Source organism: Anolis sagrei, chromosome 3 (assembly GCF_037176765.1).
Source record: "Anolis sagrei isolate rAnoSag1 chromosome 3, rAnoSag1.mat, whole genome shotgun sequence".
NCBI lineage: Eukaryota > Metazoa > Chordata > Lepidosauria > Squamata > Dactyloidae > Anolis > Anolis sagrei.
The window spans coordinates 47133169-47151804 of record NC_090023.1 but is presented as its reverse complement, the minus strand read 5'-3'; the positions used below and the strand labels follow the sequence as shown (position 1 = coordinate 47151804).

Below are 18636 nucleotides of genomic sequence, written 5' to 3'. Positions count from 1 at the left end.
CTTCATTTTCTCCAGCATCATTGTCTTCTCTATGCTTTCCTTTCTTCTCATTATGTGGCCAAAGTACTTCATCTCTGCCTCTAATACATGCCTTCAGTTTATTATCAACTAATGGAACCCCCTTAAATGAGGACGCCCCAAGAGTTCATGCATCAACAACCATAGGTCTTGCAAACACAAGGCTGTAGCTTCCTTGATTTAATCTATCCATATGCAATATGGCCCTCTTCTTTTCCTTCTGTTTAGCATTATTGCCTTTTTCAGTTAGTCATACTATCTCGTATTATGTCCAAAAATTATTGTATGGGGTAGTTAATGTGATCCAGTTGCTACATGTCAAATAGGTACAATTAAAATGGAAGACATCACTATTCTTACTAAATAATATCCTAGACATTTGTATGTTGTCCTTCTCCCAAATATTTTTCTTTTCCATTCCCATAGGACAGCAATAAAATCAATATAAAATTACTTTTAAAATAACTCTTGACATCAGAACATCACACTGGTTATTCTATGAACTTTTGAAAATTGGAAAACACAAAGATTTTAGTGTGGTGCCAATGGGAAAAGTAAGCATTTATGGAGGGGGTCATCCAGGGATAAGCTTTCTTGAGAAAGCACTGTACACCTCTTCTCAACGTCTCACATCTTAAAGGGAGTCAGATTCCAAAAATCACAGGTATTCAACATTCAAGTAAGCTACATCTACGGGGGGGGGGGGGGGGGACGAGATTGTCATCCAAAATGGTGCAGTAACTAACATCCAGAGGCATCTTACTGTTTATTTCTGGCTGAAGATAGACTGCCACCCATTGATAAAACCTTTCTGCATTTAAACTCTCCCTGGAGGTAATCTTGCTAGGAAGCTAGCTATACATAGCCTGTTTCTGCTGTGATCTGTAAAGAGGTTTATGGTAGCGCTTTCTTACATGGCAAGGTATCTGAATGGTGCTTGCAAGCAAAGCCATTACCACTCGACTGAACAATCATTTGGATGAAAATATACTTTTAAAAAAGGATATTTGGAATGTTGATCATCATGGGTGCCGCTGGGTCACAAGATGACATTAATGCCATGGAGATCCACCACTGGTATACAAAGTTTATGAGGGAATGTCCATCGGGACAGCTTTGTCTACATGAATTTAAATCAGTGTTGGGTCTACAAGGACTCAACCAAGAAGCTAATAAATATGTTGAGCAAGTCTTTGAAACATTTGACATGAATAAGGTAAGGAAGCATTTTTTTCCATATTTGCACTGTTCGTTCTGTTAATGTAGTACTCTGAAATTACCTTTAATTGTTACCTTAATACAGCCTAGATGCATTTCAGCTTATTACGATGTTGTGGAATGAGTGCTTGAAAAGAAATGATCAAAATACCCATTTGTAACTATTAGTTTCCTTTTAAATGAAGTCCTTGCTTGACTGCTGAATCTCTATGGCTTGCTCTTCTATGGCTCTCTAATCAGATCACTTCTGCTTAGCCCATTAATGCCTACCGGTGATGTTTCATATACTTGACAAGAAGGTTTTAAGTGCACAATAGGTGTTTTTGTTGAAAGTACAAAATTGTAGCTCTTGAGGCTTTTTCCTGGATATTTCTTTTACCATGGCAATGACTGTACTATCAGTATTTATTACTTATTAATATGTTCTGTATCTATTAGGATAAGAATAGCGTACAAATATTATCATGGTTGACAATGCAACAGCTTTGTTGGACAGATGAGTTGTTATATTTCTATAGGGGGATGGCGGCAAAAAAAATAAGCAGTTTGCCTCAAGGCCACACGAAGAGTTCTTGGCCTTAGTGAGATTGAGAGTCATATCAATAGAACAATTATAGAGGAAGTAGTGTTGTATAATGGTTAGAGATGGTAGTGTAAGATTTGGAAATGCAACTTTTCAATTGCTGCTCATGCAGCAGGAAAGAGAGAAATTATGTTTATAATCCTGGCCATTTTGAAGGAATGGGCCAGAAATCCCACCGTACTCCACTCCCCCCAAAAACATGCTCACTATATGGATCAATAGGCTTAAATGTTTTATGAAAACCATATATATGTTTTCATTTTTAAAAAAACCCTACCATATATCCCACAGCGATCAACAAGATGGCTTGAGACTCATTTATTTATTTATTTATTTATTTATTTATTTATTGGACTTATATGCCACCACGCCCCTGGGGCTCGGAGCGGCTTACAAGAATAGCTAAAATCTAACAAAATTTAAAAGCAATTTAAAACAATTTAAAAGAAATTCCATTTTTGTATATAGTGCATACACCCCACTGGTGTCATAAAGTTCCCTTTTGTGTCCATTTGTATGAGAATGTTTTGGAAAGCGCTGGTTGTGTGATTCCCCCATTGTTGTTCTTGTTGTTATTTGATACATAATAAAACCTTTTTGTGGAGCCTATTATCATTCACCTTCCTAGATGAATGATAATAGGCACCACCAGATAATATTTACCTCTGATTGCTTTATTGGACCTGACAACTGTAACACATCCTTACAAAAATTGAATTTCTTAGGAGCTTGTATAAACTCTTTGATGAATAACCTCAGTAACCTGAGGTTAAGGAATTTTTAATGGTAGTTGTTGCAAGTAATTCATTTGTTGTATATGGTGTCAAATCGGGTTATTTCCTTTAAATTGGCTTATGATGTTTTTATTAATTATGTATTTTATGTATTTGTGAGTTTTTTTAAAAAATCTTTGTATGGTGCTTTGAATCCCACCCATGGAAGAAAAGTGGGATACTACTCAGACACTCCAGGTCATACCATGTGACTAGATCTAACCAGGTCCTTCCACAGTGCTTTTAACCTCTTTTGCATTCTGGGAAATCTAAAAAATTATTTATCACAACCTGTTAATCCTGCCAAAGGTCACTAGAGGAAAGTTTATCCTGAAATTCAGATTTTGACATCAGCAAAATAATAATAATAATTTTACAACCTGTCTCACCTGTCCATGAGTAGCTGATATATATTATGAGTTAAGGCCTATGATGGGTGACTGTACTCTGGCAGTATGGTCAAGTAACCCTGGACCAGGGTGGTGGCTTTAGGCCAAATGGTCAAGGGGCTGTCAACTCTGTTTGGAGGTGAAGGAGCTGAGGAAAGTGCTTTTCTCCTTTTCCCTTCTTGTTCCCTCCCTAATTTTGGTGGGCTTGGAAAAGGCTTTGTTGGCATGCCACCTGGAGAGTTCTCACAAAGAAAGCAAGTGAGCAGTGAGCAGACAAACTGAGAAAGAGTTAAGTAGCCATTAGCTGTGGCAAGGGAAAATGGGAGGTTATATATTGCTATATAAGACAAAAGCATGCACAGCATATGACAAGTTTTCACACTTTGCAGATAAAATCACTTGGATCCTCTCTAACTATAGACAAGCCAGCCCCAGTGGATGCAACTTTGGTCCCTACTTGTCCAGTAATATTGGATTCTTTCTTATTTGTGCAGTCCAAGGATGTGGATAAGATCCTTGAAGAAGTGTGCTACATCCCATTTCCTTGGTTCATCAAATCGGACAAAAGTGGACTGGTTGAGTGGGTGGATATCCGTGCCTCCTTACAACAAAGCAGATTACAACTTGCCTAAAGCATGCAATTAGAAGGTCTTTGTTGACATTTATTTCCTCTACCCTTGTATAATAGGTAGTTTTCAGTCAGTATAACATTCAAGTTTGGGGCAAGGTACTGGAGCATGTGGTGCCCTTCCAGCTCTAGGAGTTCCTGCGTAAAACAAATTATAGTATGGCTGCCATGTTCATAGATAGAGGGCCTAGAAAATGCATAGAGATAATTTTTTTCAGATATGAGTACTAATACTGTGGAAACTGAGATTGTATTTTATCTAGTTTCAGCTCTGGTTTTGGCAAAGATACATATTTGGTTGCCTTGGTGGATGACCTACTAGGAACTGGAGAGGGAGAATATGTTAGCTCTGCTGGGTACCTCAGCAACTTTCAATATCATCTGTTATGGTAGGCTTCTGGACCACCTGACTCAGATGGAACAGATGTTGTTTTACATCAACTCTGTTCCTTCCTGGTAGATGGGAATATAGGGGATTTCTTGGCTCCTGACCAGTTCTTCCCCCTCCAATTCCTAGTGTGGGTAATCCACCAAGGTTTTTTTTCTGCATCCCATCATATTCAACATATATAGGGAGCAGCAGGTAAGAAAGACATTATTATTATCATTATTATTATTATTATTTTACTGACACAAAAACACAGTATGTCACAGCAAACAAGATATATACACTAGATTTCATATCACAAAATCACAAGTTGAACACTTCCCAAGCGTCTAGGACTGTGTGATGTATTTTCAAATGATGCATGCAGATCCAAGTAAAGTGGCCTTTTGCAGTTGACAGATCGTGATTTTGTCAATGTTTATTGTTTCCAAATGCCGGCTGAGATCTTTTGGCACGGCACCCAGTGTGCCAATGACCACTGGGACCATCTGTACAGGTTTATGCCAGAGCCTTTGCAGTTTGATTTTGAGGTCTTGATAGTGGCTGAGTTTTTCCTGTTGTTTTTCCTCAATGCGGCTGTCACCTGGTATGGCGACATCAATAATCCAAACTTTTTTCTTTTCCACAATCGTGATGTCTAGTGCATTGTGTTCCAAAACTTTGTCAGTCTGGATTTGAAAGTCCCACAGTATTTTTTCATGTTCATTTTCCACTACCTTTGCAGGTTTGTGATCCCACCTGTTCTTTACTACTGGCAGGTGGCACTTATGACATAAGTTCCAATGAATCATTTGGGCCACAGAGCTGTGCCTCTGTTTGTAGTCAGTCCGTGCGATTTTCGTGCAGCAGCTGAGGATATGATCAATGGTTTCATCAGCTTCCTTACACAGTCTGCATTTTGGGTCATCAGCTGATTTTTCAATCCTGGCCTTTATTGCATTTGTTCTGATGGCTTGGTCCTGGGCTGCACGAATCAGGCCTTCTGTTTCCTTTTTCAGTGTTCCATTTGTGAGCCATAACCAGGCCTTTCCTTATCAGCTTTTCCTTCAATTTTGTCAAGGAACCACCCATGCAATGCTTTGTTGTGCCTGCTGTCAGCTCTGGTTTGTAGTGCAGGTTTCTTGTACTGGTTTTTTCTCTGCTGTGCTTTGAGAAGTTTCTAATTATTGACTTCAATTAAAGCAGGTCCTTGGCTTTCCTTTACATATTCTGCCAGGGTGTGTTTTTCTTCTTCAACTGCTTGTTTTACTTGTAAAAGTTCTCTGCCACCAGACCTTCTAGGCAGATATATTCGGTCAACATCACTGCAAAGATGTAGTGAATTATGAAGAGTCATGCCTTTTCTTGTTTTTCTGTTCAAATTGTCCAGTTCTGCCTGTGTCCAGTTTATGATGCCAGCAGTGTATCTTATGACAGGTATGGCCCAGGTATTTATGGCCTTGATGGTACTGTCTCCATTGAGCTTACTTTTGAGAATTTTTCTGTCCCTTTGAATGTATTCTCTGTTGACCACAGTTTTCACAGGTTCATGTTTGATGATGATGATGATGATGATGATGATGATGATTATTATTATTATTATTAGAAAGAGCTGGTTGTCTAAATATTTGGGGTTCAGTGCTATCAACACTTATAACTCCCTTCTATTTATCATTCCCAGCTAACTCCAAGGACATTGTTTCCATTCTAAACCAGTATCTGCCTTCAGTAATGAATTGGATGAAGACAAACAAATTGAAGTTTGATCTATACAAAATGGAGGTGGTCTTGGTCAGTCAGAATGCAGATTGAGGATAAGGGATTGTGCCTGTGCCGGATGAGGATACACTCCCCTTGAAGACACAGGTTTACAATTTGAGTGTACTCATGGGTTCTGCTTTGAGCCTGGATGTCCAGGCTTAGTTGGTGACCAATGGTGTTTTGCACACTTCAAACTTCTATGTTAACTGCATTCATCCCCTGACATGTCTTATCTGGTTATGTGATAAATTCCTTATTTACATCCCATTACTGTAAATTTCTGTGTATGGAGCTGCTCCCTAAGATGGTCTGGAAACTTCAGCTGGTATAGTGTAAATTGGGGAGGGGCACAGTGACAATATTAATAAATAAACAATAAACACTGACTTCTAGTTGGTTTTGGACACAATTCAAAGTGCTTGTTATCACCCATAAGACCTAGGTCCAGGCTATCTAACATACATATCTCTCTGTATGAATCTGCTTAATCCAGATATCCACAGGAGAAGCTCTTCTCTCAGCCCCACCACTTTCACAGACATGGTTGAAAGGAATGGGAGATATGGGCTTCTCAGTGGCTACTCCTAAGCCCTGGAACTCCCTTTAAAGCAAACCCCTTCTTACTATAGTTCTATTTGTATGCAAATGCTTTTGTTTTGTTTTGTTTTTTGTTTTATTATTCTAGCAGGCCTTTAGAACCTAGAACATTAGTGTTTTAAAAGAGGGGCTCCTGCTCTTCTATTAAGAAACCAAGGACCTCTCTGGCTGAGAATTCCAAACGCCCCTCCCTAAACTACAAGCTCCAGAATTCTGCAAGAGGCAACCACGCGACAGGAGAGCGGGAGCCCCTGCTTTAAAACACGAATGTATATCATCTTTAAGAGTTTTTAAAGAAAGGGTTTTAAAGGGTGCTCTATTATTTTTTACTAAAGCTGGTTTTTAATCCCTTTCAGTTGTAGGATTTTAATTGTCTTCATGATGTGAATAGTTTGGTTCCATTTTAAGGTTTTGCTTTTGTATGTTTTAGCGAATCACACATTAAACTATCAATTTCCTGTAGTCCCAATTTTGGACAATAGGCAGGATATTGTAGTACGGGCAATAATTTGTAATGTGTACCTGCTTCCCCCACCTCTTGTAGGCCTTGCTTACCCTAATTCATTTTAGTCAATTTAACCTGAAATACCAGGGAGCAGCCTAAATTTAATTGTGTCATCAAAGGCTTTCATGGTCGGAATCATTGGGTTGCTGTAAGTTTTTCGGGCTGTATGGCCATGTTCCAGAAGCATTCTCTCCTGACATTTCGCCTGCATCTATGGGGATGCCTGCCATAGATGCAGGTGAAACGTCAGGAGAATGCTTGTGGAACATGGCCATGCCGCCTGAAAAACTTACAGCAACCCACTAAATCTAATAGCTAGTCCCAACTAGAGCAGGTCTGTTCAAACAGTCTCTGAATAGTAATGCTTATCTACATTTCAGTAGGTCTAGTATACTTGGAAATTTCAACATAAGGCAGTAATCATGTGGCCCTTTGTATGTTTTTGGTTTCAACTCTCAGTAATCCCTGGCCAGCCAAGTAAATGAAAATGTTGGGAGTTGCAGTCCAACAACATCTGAATTATCATGTGATCCTTACCTTTGATTAAGTCAAAGAACCAAAATCCATCTTCAGTCAAAGCAATTCAAAGCTTTAGGAAGTTACGTTTTTGGACTATAACTCTCAGAGCCAATGAGCCATGCCAGTAGCTAGGGTTATTAAGTATAACTCTGAATATTAATAGTGATACTAGTTCTTATCATTACTCATCATTCTCAGCAAATGGCCCAGGAATTGGTTCACCTGTGGGATGAGGTTTGGGGGGAAGCCAGGTAAAGTAGGGTATAGGACAAGTGATTCCCCATGCCCCACACTCTTCTCCTTACCTAACATTTGATGTAAATTACCCGGTATTCCATTTCATCTTCTAGCATTCCTCTCGTAATTAGATAAATATCAACCTAGGCCAAAACCTGAGGATGGTGCAAGGTTTGCCCTTATCAAAGGAAGGGAACCCAGGTGATGCCACTGACCACGAGAAACTGAACATCAAAGTTTACTACAGCATGCCATTCAATATTTCAAAACGCATGACTAACAAAGGATGGCATATACAGAAGTACGTATTTCTTCATGCAGTACTGGGATTCCTTCTCCTTTGCCCTAAGAAGATGATCCAGAGTCTAAGGGCCCTTCTACACAACCATGTAACCCAGAATATCAAGGCAGAAAATCAGCTTTGAACTGGGTAATCTGGGGGCTCTTCCACACAGACCTATATCCCAGAATATCAAGGCTGAGTGAGTGTGGACTCAGTTCAAAGCAGATATTGTGGGATTTTCTGCCTTGATATTCTGGGTTATAGGGCTGTGTGGAAGGACCCTGAGTCCACACTGCCATATATTCCAATTCAAAGCAAAAAAATGTGGGATGTTATTCAGCTGTGTGGAAGAGGTCTGAGATACCTGGTCTGGGACTGGATTTAGGAAATGCAGGTTGTCCACCCATTCCCTCCTCTCAAATATTTAAAGTTTGAAAAAGACACTTTCAGGCTACAGCCCCCAGAATCCACTAGCCTTTATGAGCCAAGAAATTTGGGGGAATGTAGTCCTAACAGATAATGTTTCCAATTTCTGCTTCTTTCCTTTTGGATTTGTCCTATTGAATGAAATTAGGTTTCCCCACTCCATTATAAATTATCTGTGTTGCTGGTTCAAACTGATCTAAACTGCTCTGGTTTGATTCTTGATAGCCATACCAACTGACTGTGTGTATTATTAATGACTCAACAATCTTTAGGAAATAGTTGTGCATAGAAAATTTGTGTATGTGTGCATGAGCGTGTGCGTGTGCATTTATTTTGATTCAGTAGTTCATCAATCAGTTAGTTGAATAGCAAAACACATATTATTTTATGGATTGATATTTCAGCATGAGACTGCTAAATTTGTTATGAAAACAGATCCAGAACTAAGTGAATTACTCAAATAAATGTGGTGCCATGAAACTTAAAGATTAAATTCCCTGCTATTTTTTTCATGATCTCTTTGACTATTTAAGAAATCTTAGGAAGTCATATTTCAATATTTTCTATAACAACAGGAAACTAAGAACATGGGGTTTAATGTTACCCCTGTTTGCAAATAATAGATTGAATTGTATTTATGACACATTTGTGAAAAATAGTCTGAGCCGCAAGCTGATGTCTTTCTCTTTTTCAAGTAATGGGGGGAGGAGAGGGGGACCTTTCTCCTGAATTTCTTCCTGCTATTAAATTTCTTGAATTATGTTGTCTTCCAAGTAAGATAAACTGAACCGGTGGCTGGCCGCTGTAACGGTCTGGATGAGGGAGAACAAATTGAAATTGAATCCAGACAAGACAGAGGTACTCCTGGTCAGTCACAAGGCCGAACAGGGTATAGGGTTACAGCCTGTGCTGGATGGAGTCGCACTCCCCTTGAAGGCACAGGTTCGCAGCTTGGGTGTGATCCTGGATTCATCGCTGAGCCTGGAGCCCCAGGTCTCGGCGGTGACCAGGGGAGCATTTGCACAGCTTAGGCTCTTGCGCCAGCTGCGCCCGTACCTTGGGAAGTCTGACTTGGCCACAGTAGTCCACGCTCTGGTTACATCCCGTTTAGACTACTGCAACGCTCTTTACGTGGGGTTGCCTTTGAAGACGGCCCAGAAGCTCCAATTGGTCCAACGTGCGGCAGCCATGATACTAATGGGAGCGGGACGCAGGGAGCATACAACCCCCCTGTTGTACCAGTTCCACTGGCTGCCAATCTGCTACCGGACCCAATTCAAGGTGCTGGCGTTGGCCTATAAAGCCCTAAACGGTTCCGGCCCAAGATACCTAACTGACCGCCTCTCGACCTATGAGCCCACAAGGACTTTGAGATCTTCCGGGGAGGCTCTGCTCTCGATCCTGCCTGCTTCACAGGCACGGCTGGTGGAGACGAGAGATAAGGCCTTCTCGGTGGTGGCTCCTCAGCTGTGGAACACTCTTCCCGTGGACATCAGACTAGCTCCCTCCCTGTTGATGTTCCGCAGGAAATTAAAGACCTGGCTGTTTAAGAAGGCGTTTGAACAAGAAGTGCAATGATTGGTAACTGACCATAGGATTGGAACAACGGAAAATGATACTGGATTGTGGTTTTTGATGATGAGACGACACGGAATGGCTTTTGTAGTAATGATGATGTTTTTGATGAAGATGTTTTTTGATAATGATGAATTGTGGATTATTTTATACTGAGTCTTGTATTTTGCACCTTGTTTTTCTATGTTGTACACCGCAGTGAGTCACCCCTGGGCTGAGAACTGCGGTATATAAGCAAAGTAAATAAATAAATAAATAAATAAACTCTAAAGGGGAGAGGGGTGTTACACAGTCATTTTCTAGGGTTCCCCTATTCCCTAATTTCCTTCCCAATGAGCCATGACCTTAATATTATTTTATCAGTGGCACAATGATGTTTGTTTTTCGTTCGCTGATTGAATGTTTAACATATTATTAGATAACATTGTTTATCTCCGATGCTAGTATTCCAGGAAGTGTCAGGTTGAGATCCTTGAACCCTTTGTATTGGAAATGTGCTTGAAACAACAAAGTTAAACAAGACAGGACAAAGGAAGAGCCAGGTTTTGCTAGAACAACCTTACCCAACCTTGGCACTCCAGGTATATTGAATTACAACTCTGAAATCCACAGGCAACATGGCCAAAATACTAAACTCTACTATGTAAGCCATATTGTCTTACATAGTAGACAATAGGACAGGCATGTAGCTGGGCGGGGGGGGGGGGGGGGGGGGGGGCTTGAGGGGCTTCAGCCCCCCCCCCCCCCAAATTCTCATGGTGGTTCGCCAAAAAGCCTTACTGGTGCATTATTTAAACTGTTATGTTTATTCATATCATGATCTGATCACCATACTCAATATATTCCATATGCATGGGGGTATTGGGGTAACGATAAAAAAGGTTTGCTAGGGTAGACCCTCTTTCACTCAGACTCAGCCCCCCCCTGAAACTCACACCCCCCCCCCGAAAACCCTCCTGAAAAAAATTCAGCCCCCCCCCCCAAATTATTTTGTGCATAATTTCCAGGTATGGGCTGGGGGTGTAAACTCTCCCGTTTCTTTGGGGGAGGGGTAAACGCTGGGTAAAAGTGAAGGCCTGTGTGCAAATCTTCAGCTCACCTAGTAATGCAACAGCTTGCTACAATTTGCATTAATTGTTTGCTGCAACTTGCACAGATGCTCCAGGAGATCTGTGTCTTTCCCCTTCCCTCCACCCCCTTCCTCCCAGTCAGTATAGTGCCATGGTGCATACTTTCGCTCTACCGCAGCAGTTCTTAGAGTATGCTCCCTGGAGCCCTTAGGAGCTCCACACTTCCTTCCTTCCTCCTCACCCTCCAAACTTTCCCTCCTCTTTCCTGCTCTTCCCCCTCCTTCCACTTGCCTTTTTGCCTTTCCTTGCTTCCTTTGCTGTCATAAGCCTTTTTTCCCTCACTTTCCTCGCCACGCAGATCTTTCCCCCCTCACTTTGCTTGCTCCCAAAAACCTATTTCCCTCCCACCACTCAGGAGGTGCTTTGATTGTGCTTTTCCTGAATGGCAGAAGGGAGTTGAACTGGATGGCCCCTGGGGTTTCTGCTATTATTATTATTATTATTATTATTATTATTATTCTGACACAAAACACAGTATGTCACAGCAAACGAGATCTATATGCTGGATTTCGTATTAAAAAAAAATCACAAGTTGAACATTTCCCAAACGTCTATGACTGTGTGATGTATTTTCGAATGATGTGTGCAGATCCAAGTAAGGTGGCCTTTTGCAGTTGACAGATTGTGATTTTGTCGATGTTTATTGTTTCCAAATGCCGGCTGAGATCTTTTGGCACCACGCCCAGTGCACCAATGACCACTGGGTCCATATGTACTGGTTTATGCCAGAGCCTTTGCAGTTTGATTTTGAGGTGTTTGATAGTGGCTGAGATTTTCCTGTTGTTTTTCCTCAATGCGACTGTCACCCAGTATGGAGACATCAATAATCCAAACTTTTTTCTTTTCCACAATCACGATGTCTGGTGTATTGTGTTCCAAAACTTTGCCAGTCTGGATTTGAAAGTCCCACAGTATTTTTGCGTGTTCATTTTCCACGACCTTTGCGGGTTTATGATCTCACCAATTCTTTACTGCTGGCAGGTGGTACTTGTGACATAAGTTCCAGTGAATCATCTGGGCCACAGTGTTGTGTCTTTGTTTGTAGTCCATCTGTGAAATTTTCTTGCAGCAGTTGAGGATATGGTCAATGGTTTCATCAGCTTCCTTTCACAGTCTGCATTTTGGGTCATCTGCTGATTTTTCGATCCTGGTCTTAATTGCATTTGTTCTGATGGCTTGCTCTTGGGTTGCAAGAATCAGGCCTTCTGTCTCCTTCTTCAGTGTTCCATTCGTGAGCCATAACCAGGTCTTCTCCTTGTCAACTTTTCCTTCAAGTTTGTCAAGGAACTACCCATGCAATGCTTTGTTGTGCCAGCTGTCAGCTCTGGTTTGTAGTGCAGGTTTCTTGTACTGGTTCTTTGTCTGCTGTGCTTTGAGAAGTTTCTGATTATTGACTTCAATTAAAGCAGGTTCTTGGCTTTCCTTGACATATGCTGCCAGGGCGTGTTTTTCTTCTTTAACTGCTTGTTTTACTTGTAAGAGTCCTCTGCCACCAGACCTTCTAGGGTGCCACCTTGTCGTGGTGGGGGGCTTAACTGCTCCAAGGATGCTGAGAGCTGTGCTGGCATTAGTGTAACTAACAGCAGGTTCAACCAAGTCAGAGAGGTCTCAGCTGAGGAGAGGAACTAAGAGCACCTAACTCATTAGCATTATGAAGAATCAAACCAAAATGAAGTCTATACTGGCTCGGTTGACACCTAGGATAAAAAGGACCACAGTGGATGCTGCTGATTCTGGACATCCATCGACAAGCAGGCTACAGAATCAAAATACAAATGAACATTCAAAGAAGCGGCAAAAATATACAATGCCAGAAAACCGCACAGTTATGAAATGCTATTATCATTACTACTACTACTACTACTACTGCTGCTGATACTACTACAAAGGCTGGGTCGTCATCTGTTGGAGTGCTTTGATTGTGCCTTTACTGCATGGCAGATGCCCCTGGGGTTACTTCTATTATTGTTGTTGTTGTTGTTGTTGTTGTTGTTGTTGTTATTGTTATTATTACAAAGGCTGGATGGCCATCTGTTGGGCGTGCTTTGATTATGTTTTTTTTCTGACAGAAGGGGGTTGGCCTGGATAACTCCTGGAGTCTTCCACTGAAATACTGTTATGTTTATATCTAGATTGAATTCTCTTTATTCTGTCTCCCCAAGTTTGTGAAAATGAATAGTAAACAGCTGCTTTAGCTAAGAATTCTCTTATTTTCGAAACAGGGAAATATTATTTCTCTCCCTCTCCCAGAAACTATGGTTGACTCATATAATCCAGTTCAAAGTGGATAATGTGGATTATCTGCTTTGATAATCTGTATTATATGGCAGTGTAGAAGGGGCCTAAGCAGGCATGTAGCCGGGGGGGGGGGGGGCTTGAGGGGCTTCAGCCCCCCCCCCCCCAATGCTCATGGTGGTTCGTCAACTGGTGCATTATTTAAACTGTTATGTTTATTCATATCATGATCTGATCACCATACTCAATATATCCCATATGCATGGGGGTATTGGGGTAATGATACAAAAGGTTTGCTAGGCTAGACCCTCTTTCACTCAGACTCAGCCCCCCCCCCGAAAATCAGCCCCCCCCCCCGAACCTCCCCTGAAAAAAAATTAGCCCCCCCCCCCCCAAAACGAAATCCTGGCTACGGGCCTGGGCCTAAGCATCTTTGGGTCAGAGCATATAGTGTTTCCCTTGTTCTCATTTCCTTCTCCCAATACATTTAGCCTAAGATACTAGCTTGGTAAATATCTAGAACAGTGGTTCTCAACCTGGGGTCCCCAGATGTTTTTGGCCTTCAACACCAAAAACATCTGGGGACCCCAGGTTGAGAACCACTGATCTAGAACTCTGGAAAATTACTAGAACTCCCAGATTCTTCCAGTCAGCAAAGTTACTGTGGTGCTGACTCTGGCCCCTTCTACACTGCCAGATAATCCACATTATCTAAGCAGAAAATCCATTTTATATGATTTGAACTGGATTATCTTCATTTACACTGCCATATAATCCAGCTCAAAACAGATAATGTAATTCAAATTGCTGGCTTTGGCCTATAAAGTCCTAAATGGCCCCGGCCCAGTTTACCTGTCTGCACATATTTCCCTCTATGAACTACTGTGGAGACTAAGATCTTCTGGTGAGGCCCATGCACTAGGTTCTGCCACCGTCATCGAAACTCCCTCCTTGGTGAGATTAGATCAGCCTTCTCCCTCCTGTCCTTCAGAAAGATGGTAAAAACTTAGCTGTGGGACCAAGCCTTTGGGACATTGTAATATTTATTTATTTCTGACATTTATATCCCATCCTATCTCAACCTCCGCAGAGGGACTCAGGGCGGCTGACAACAAAGCATAAATATACATCTTAGATAAAAACAGTATAAAACATTATAAAAACATCATAAAACAGTAAAACATTAGAACAATCACCAGAATTAAATCGTCATCCTACACACAGTCCATTTGAGTCCAACAGAGTCCATTAAACCATTGCTTTACCATCACGTCGGTCTACTCCGTGAAGGCCTGATCCCACAGCCAGGATTTCACCTTTTTCTGGAAGGTCAGGAAGGAACAAGTGGATCTGATTTGATTTGGGAGGTAATTCCATAGCCGAAGGGCCACCACGGAGAAGGCCCTGTCTCTTGTCCCCACCAACCACAATTGTGATGGTGGGGGGACAGTGAGCAGGGCCTCCCCGGATGTTCTTAAGGTCCTAGATGGTTTGTAGCAGGAGATATGTTCGGACAGGTAAACTGGGCCAGAACCATTAATAAAGTAATAATAGGAAACCCACTCCGCTGATCAGAGCCGATATGGTTTTAAACAATTGATTTTAAATTATATATACTGTATATACTTGAGTATAAGCCTAGTTTTTCAGTCCTTTTTTTAGGCTGAAAAAGTCTCCCCCGGCTTATACTTGAGTCAATGTTATTTATTATTTTACTTTGTTGTTGTTGTTGTTGTTAAATTTATTATTTTATTATTGTTGTTATTACTACATTTATTATTTTACTCTATTATTGTTAGTGTTACATTTATTATTTTACTCTATTATTATTATTATTTTACTCTATTATTATTGGAGGACATGTAAGCATATTTACATTGAAGAAGGTTAGAATAATGGTTTAATCAGAATTGGACAGTCTTATCTTGAATTACAGTTTTATGTAAATATTCAAAAACATTTAACCTACTGATGCCTAAATTAATATAATTTTATTGGTATCTATTTTTATTTTGAAATTTACCAGTAGCTGCTGCATTTTCCACCCTTGGCTTATATTTGAGTCAATCCATTTTCCCAGTTTTTTGTAGTAAAATTAGGTGCCTCAGCTTATATTCGGGTCGGCTTATACTCGAGTATATATGGTAACTGATTTTAGTACTTGTGTATATTTATAGTCTATTTTATGTTCTGGAATTGAATGTTTGTTATATAGATGCTGTGCTCTGCCCTGAGTCCCCTTCTAGATGAGAAGGGTGGAATATAAATGTTTTAAAATAAATACAATGTGGATTTTATACAGCTGTGTAGAAGGGGCCTCTGGTGTCTCTGGTATAGGTCTTTATGAACCACAAAACCTTTTCATAGCATGTGTCATGGGTTCAGTTTGATATGTCACAAATTAACTTTAAACCCATCTTTGTATAAAAATAAATAGGATACTTAAACACCAGAGATGGTTTTGCCAGTTCCTTTGTCCAAAGAAAGGTTCTTTTGTTAGAATAGCACATTCTTCCCTGGAGAATACTTTTGCTTTACTGTTTAGATCTGAAATTTCTTCCAGACTGGATTCGTGATAGTGCAAAAGATGTTTCATGCCTCATTTGGGCATTTCCAGACTGTATTTATAAGCTTGCAGGAGACATATGGAGTGTGTCTATAAGTGCTCAAGTCCCATACTATGGCATAGTAAAATGATGTTTCTTATATAAAATGGCAAAATCAAAGCTTGCTTTTAGGTGTGTGTTTTATTTGGTGTATGTGCTTTATTTGTTTTTATTTTCAAGACATCCATGGATGCAGAATCTGTGAATAAGGAGTGCCACTCGTACTTAATTTGTAATTTATGATAAAAAAATAACTTGGTTGGAATGGCTTTTGCAGTCATATTATGTTTAATCTACTGCGCCACCGGGGGCTTATGACATGGTCTTATGTGAATAAGACCATGTCATAAGCCCCCGGTGGCGCAGTAGATTAAACCCCTGTACCATCAGGACTGAAGACAGACAGGTCGCAGGTTCGAATCCAGGGAGAGCGCGGATGAGTTCCCTCTATCGGCTCCAGCTCCTCATGCGGGGACATGAGAGAAGCCTCCCACAAGGATGATAAAACATCAAAACATCCAGGCATTCCCCTGGGCAACATCCTTGCAGACAGCCAATTCTCTCACACCAGAAGTGACTTGCAGTTTCTCAAGTCACACCTGACACGATAAAAAACAAAACAAAATATAAGATCATGAAAGAGACTAAATAGCCCTAGCTGTGCTATTGGGTAGGCAAACGGGGGAATGGCAGGAACTATTATTATTACTATTATTATTACTAGTAAAGATAAAGGTTTCCCAAGTCTAGTCATGTCCAACTCTTGGGAGATGGTGCTCGTCTCCATTTTTAAGTCGGAGAACCGCTGTTGTTCATAGACATCTCCAAGATCATGTGGCCAGCATGACTGCATGGAGTGCCATTACCTTTCCATAAAAGCGGTACTTATTGATCTACTCACATTTGCATGTTTTCAAGCTACTAAGTTGGCAGAAGCTGTGCCTAACAGTGAGAGCTCGCCCCGCTCCCTGGATTCGAACTACCAATCTTTTGATCAGCAAGTTCAGCAGCTCAGCGGTTTAACCCACTGGACCACCAGGGGGCCCTATTATTATTACTACAGAATGATTATTTGTATTTTTATTACTGCTACTATCATATTCATAATCATTTAACTGTTATCAACTGTTATTAACAGGCCAGTAGAAGCAATAACTTGTGAGATGACTAATAAATGTATCAAATAAAATTATGAAATTACATCATAGAAATTAATCCCCTTCCTCACCACCATTTTTGAGTGAGAATGCCAGTCTGTGACAGTGATTGCAGCAAAGATCAGGCACCATGGAATGGAAATGCAGTATCATAATTAATGTGATCTTATGTAGCCACCTAGTGTTGATGGAAGATCAGAAGGAGATACTGTCCCAATCTAACTTGAATACTGTTGGTTAGAGAAGAGGAGAGTATCCCCACTGATTCAATTGAGTTCCCTTTGGGGAGATAAAATGGGGTATAAATAAATATTATAATAATTACTGAATTGTAAATTAACACATAGATATATCCAATCAGTTCTGTGAATCTACTGTAGCTGGGACTAACATTGGAATTGGAATTTATTATAAAATTTTGCAAATAAATTTCAAACTGAAACAACAGCTGGGTGATCTGAGATAATAAAAGACACAAGGGGCATGCAGTGAGAAACAATGTTAATACTGTTGGGATTCAACCCCACACTGCCCAAGTCTCAAGTCCTCAGTGTGGAACAGTTTAGTTAGTTTCGTATAGGCTGAGGGAATTCCTTTCCCCCATGTCTCCTGAATGGCAGTTGGGAATGTATCTTTTTATTCTCTCTTCTCTGTTTCTGCTCTCATTCTGATTGGTTGTTTAAAATTGATACTTTTCTACTGCAAGATTTTTGAATCTGCCTTCTTACACTTGAGTTTGGAGAGTATATGCTGTGTGTTTTGAGATCTCTCTGTGTGTGTGTGTGTCAGAGAGATGTAGTGATTGGTGTTTTTCTTCCCGTTCTTGAAACCTTAGAAGAGATGGGTGTTAGAGTAGCTCAGACCCACTTATTTACAATGAAGAAATGTAGTTCTTTATTATTGTGAATAAACCTTCTGTGATTTTTTAAAGACTGGACTCTGCATCATGTCTGCCTAAGCTCTAAATTCTTTACAGTCATATCACACAGCAATTCACACTCTGCTCGCTAATGAGCTGATGCTCAACTTTTGTATCCTGTTTGTTTTTGGGGTGCTCTGCTTTATTTTAGGGTAGTTTTCCCTAACAAATACATACTATAACCATACTATACCATCCTGTTTTATCTTGTTTCTCTTATTTAAAAAAAAATCATTTTTATTGGTGAATAATGTAACCACATTAAAAAAAAGAAAATCTATAGGTAAAAGGTCATTGACATGACTATGGTTCTTAATATAGTGAAAGTGGGTGAACATGGATTTAGAGAAAAGTAGGAGTGGAGGGGGGAAAGGAGCGGAAGGAGAGGAGACCAAGAAGAAAAAGACAAAAAAGAAAAAAACCATACAAACACACATATAACATACCTTTTCCCTATCACTTCCAGATCGCTTTACGTGGTATTATTTTGTTTCTTTACATTTTCTTCTTATTTGGATGTCTCTTACCTATGTCTATAAATTGGCCATAGGGATTTCTTTATTCGATTTTTGTAAACATTTTAATTGTTCTCTATTTTAAAAAATTAATAAAGTTACTTCAGTCCATTCTGTTTAGTATTGATCTATTTTGTGCAAGTTTTTGGGTCAACAGGTCCATATTCATAATATCTATTGCTTTCTCGATCCATG

General features: G+C 40.3%; 1 protein-coding gene across 1 annotated transcript in view; it reads left to right on the top strand.

Annotated features, from left to right (window-relative positions):
• The first annotated feature begins 878 nt into the window (after nucleotides 1-878).
• GUCA1C (guanylate cyclase activator 1C) overlaps nucleotides 879-18636 on the top strand; it is a 72840-nt gene continuing 55082 nt past the window's right edge. The window contains exon 1 of the mRNA XM_060770654.2: nucleotides 879-1234. Within this exon, the coding sequence (XP_060626637.1) occupies nucleotides 1031-1234 (204 nt within the window). The 5' untranslated portion in view covers nucleotides 879-1030. The remainder of the gene's footprint in view (nucleotides 1235-18636) is intronic.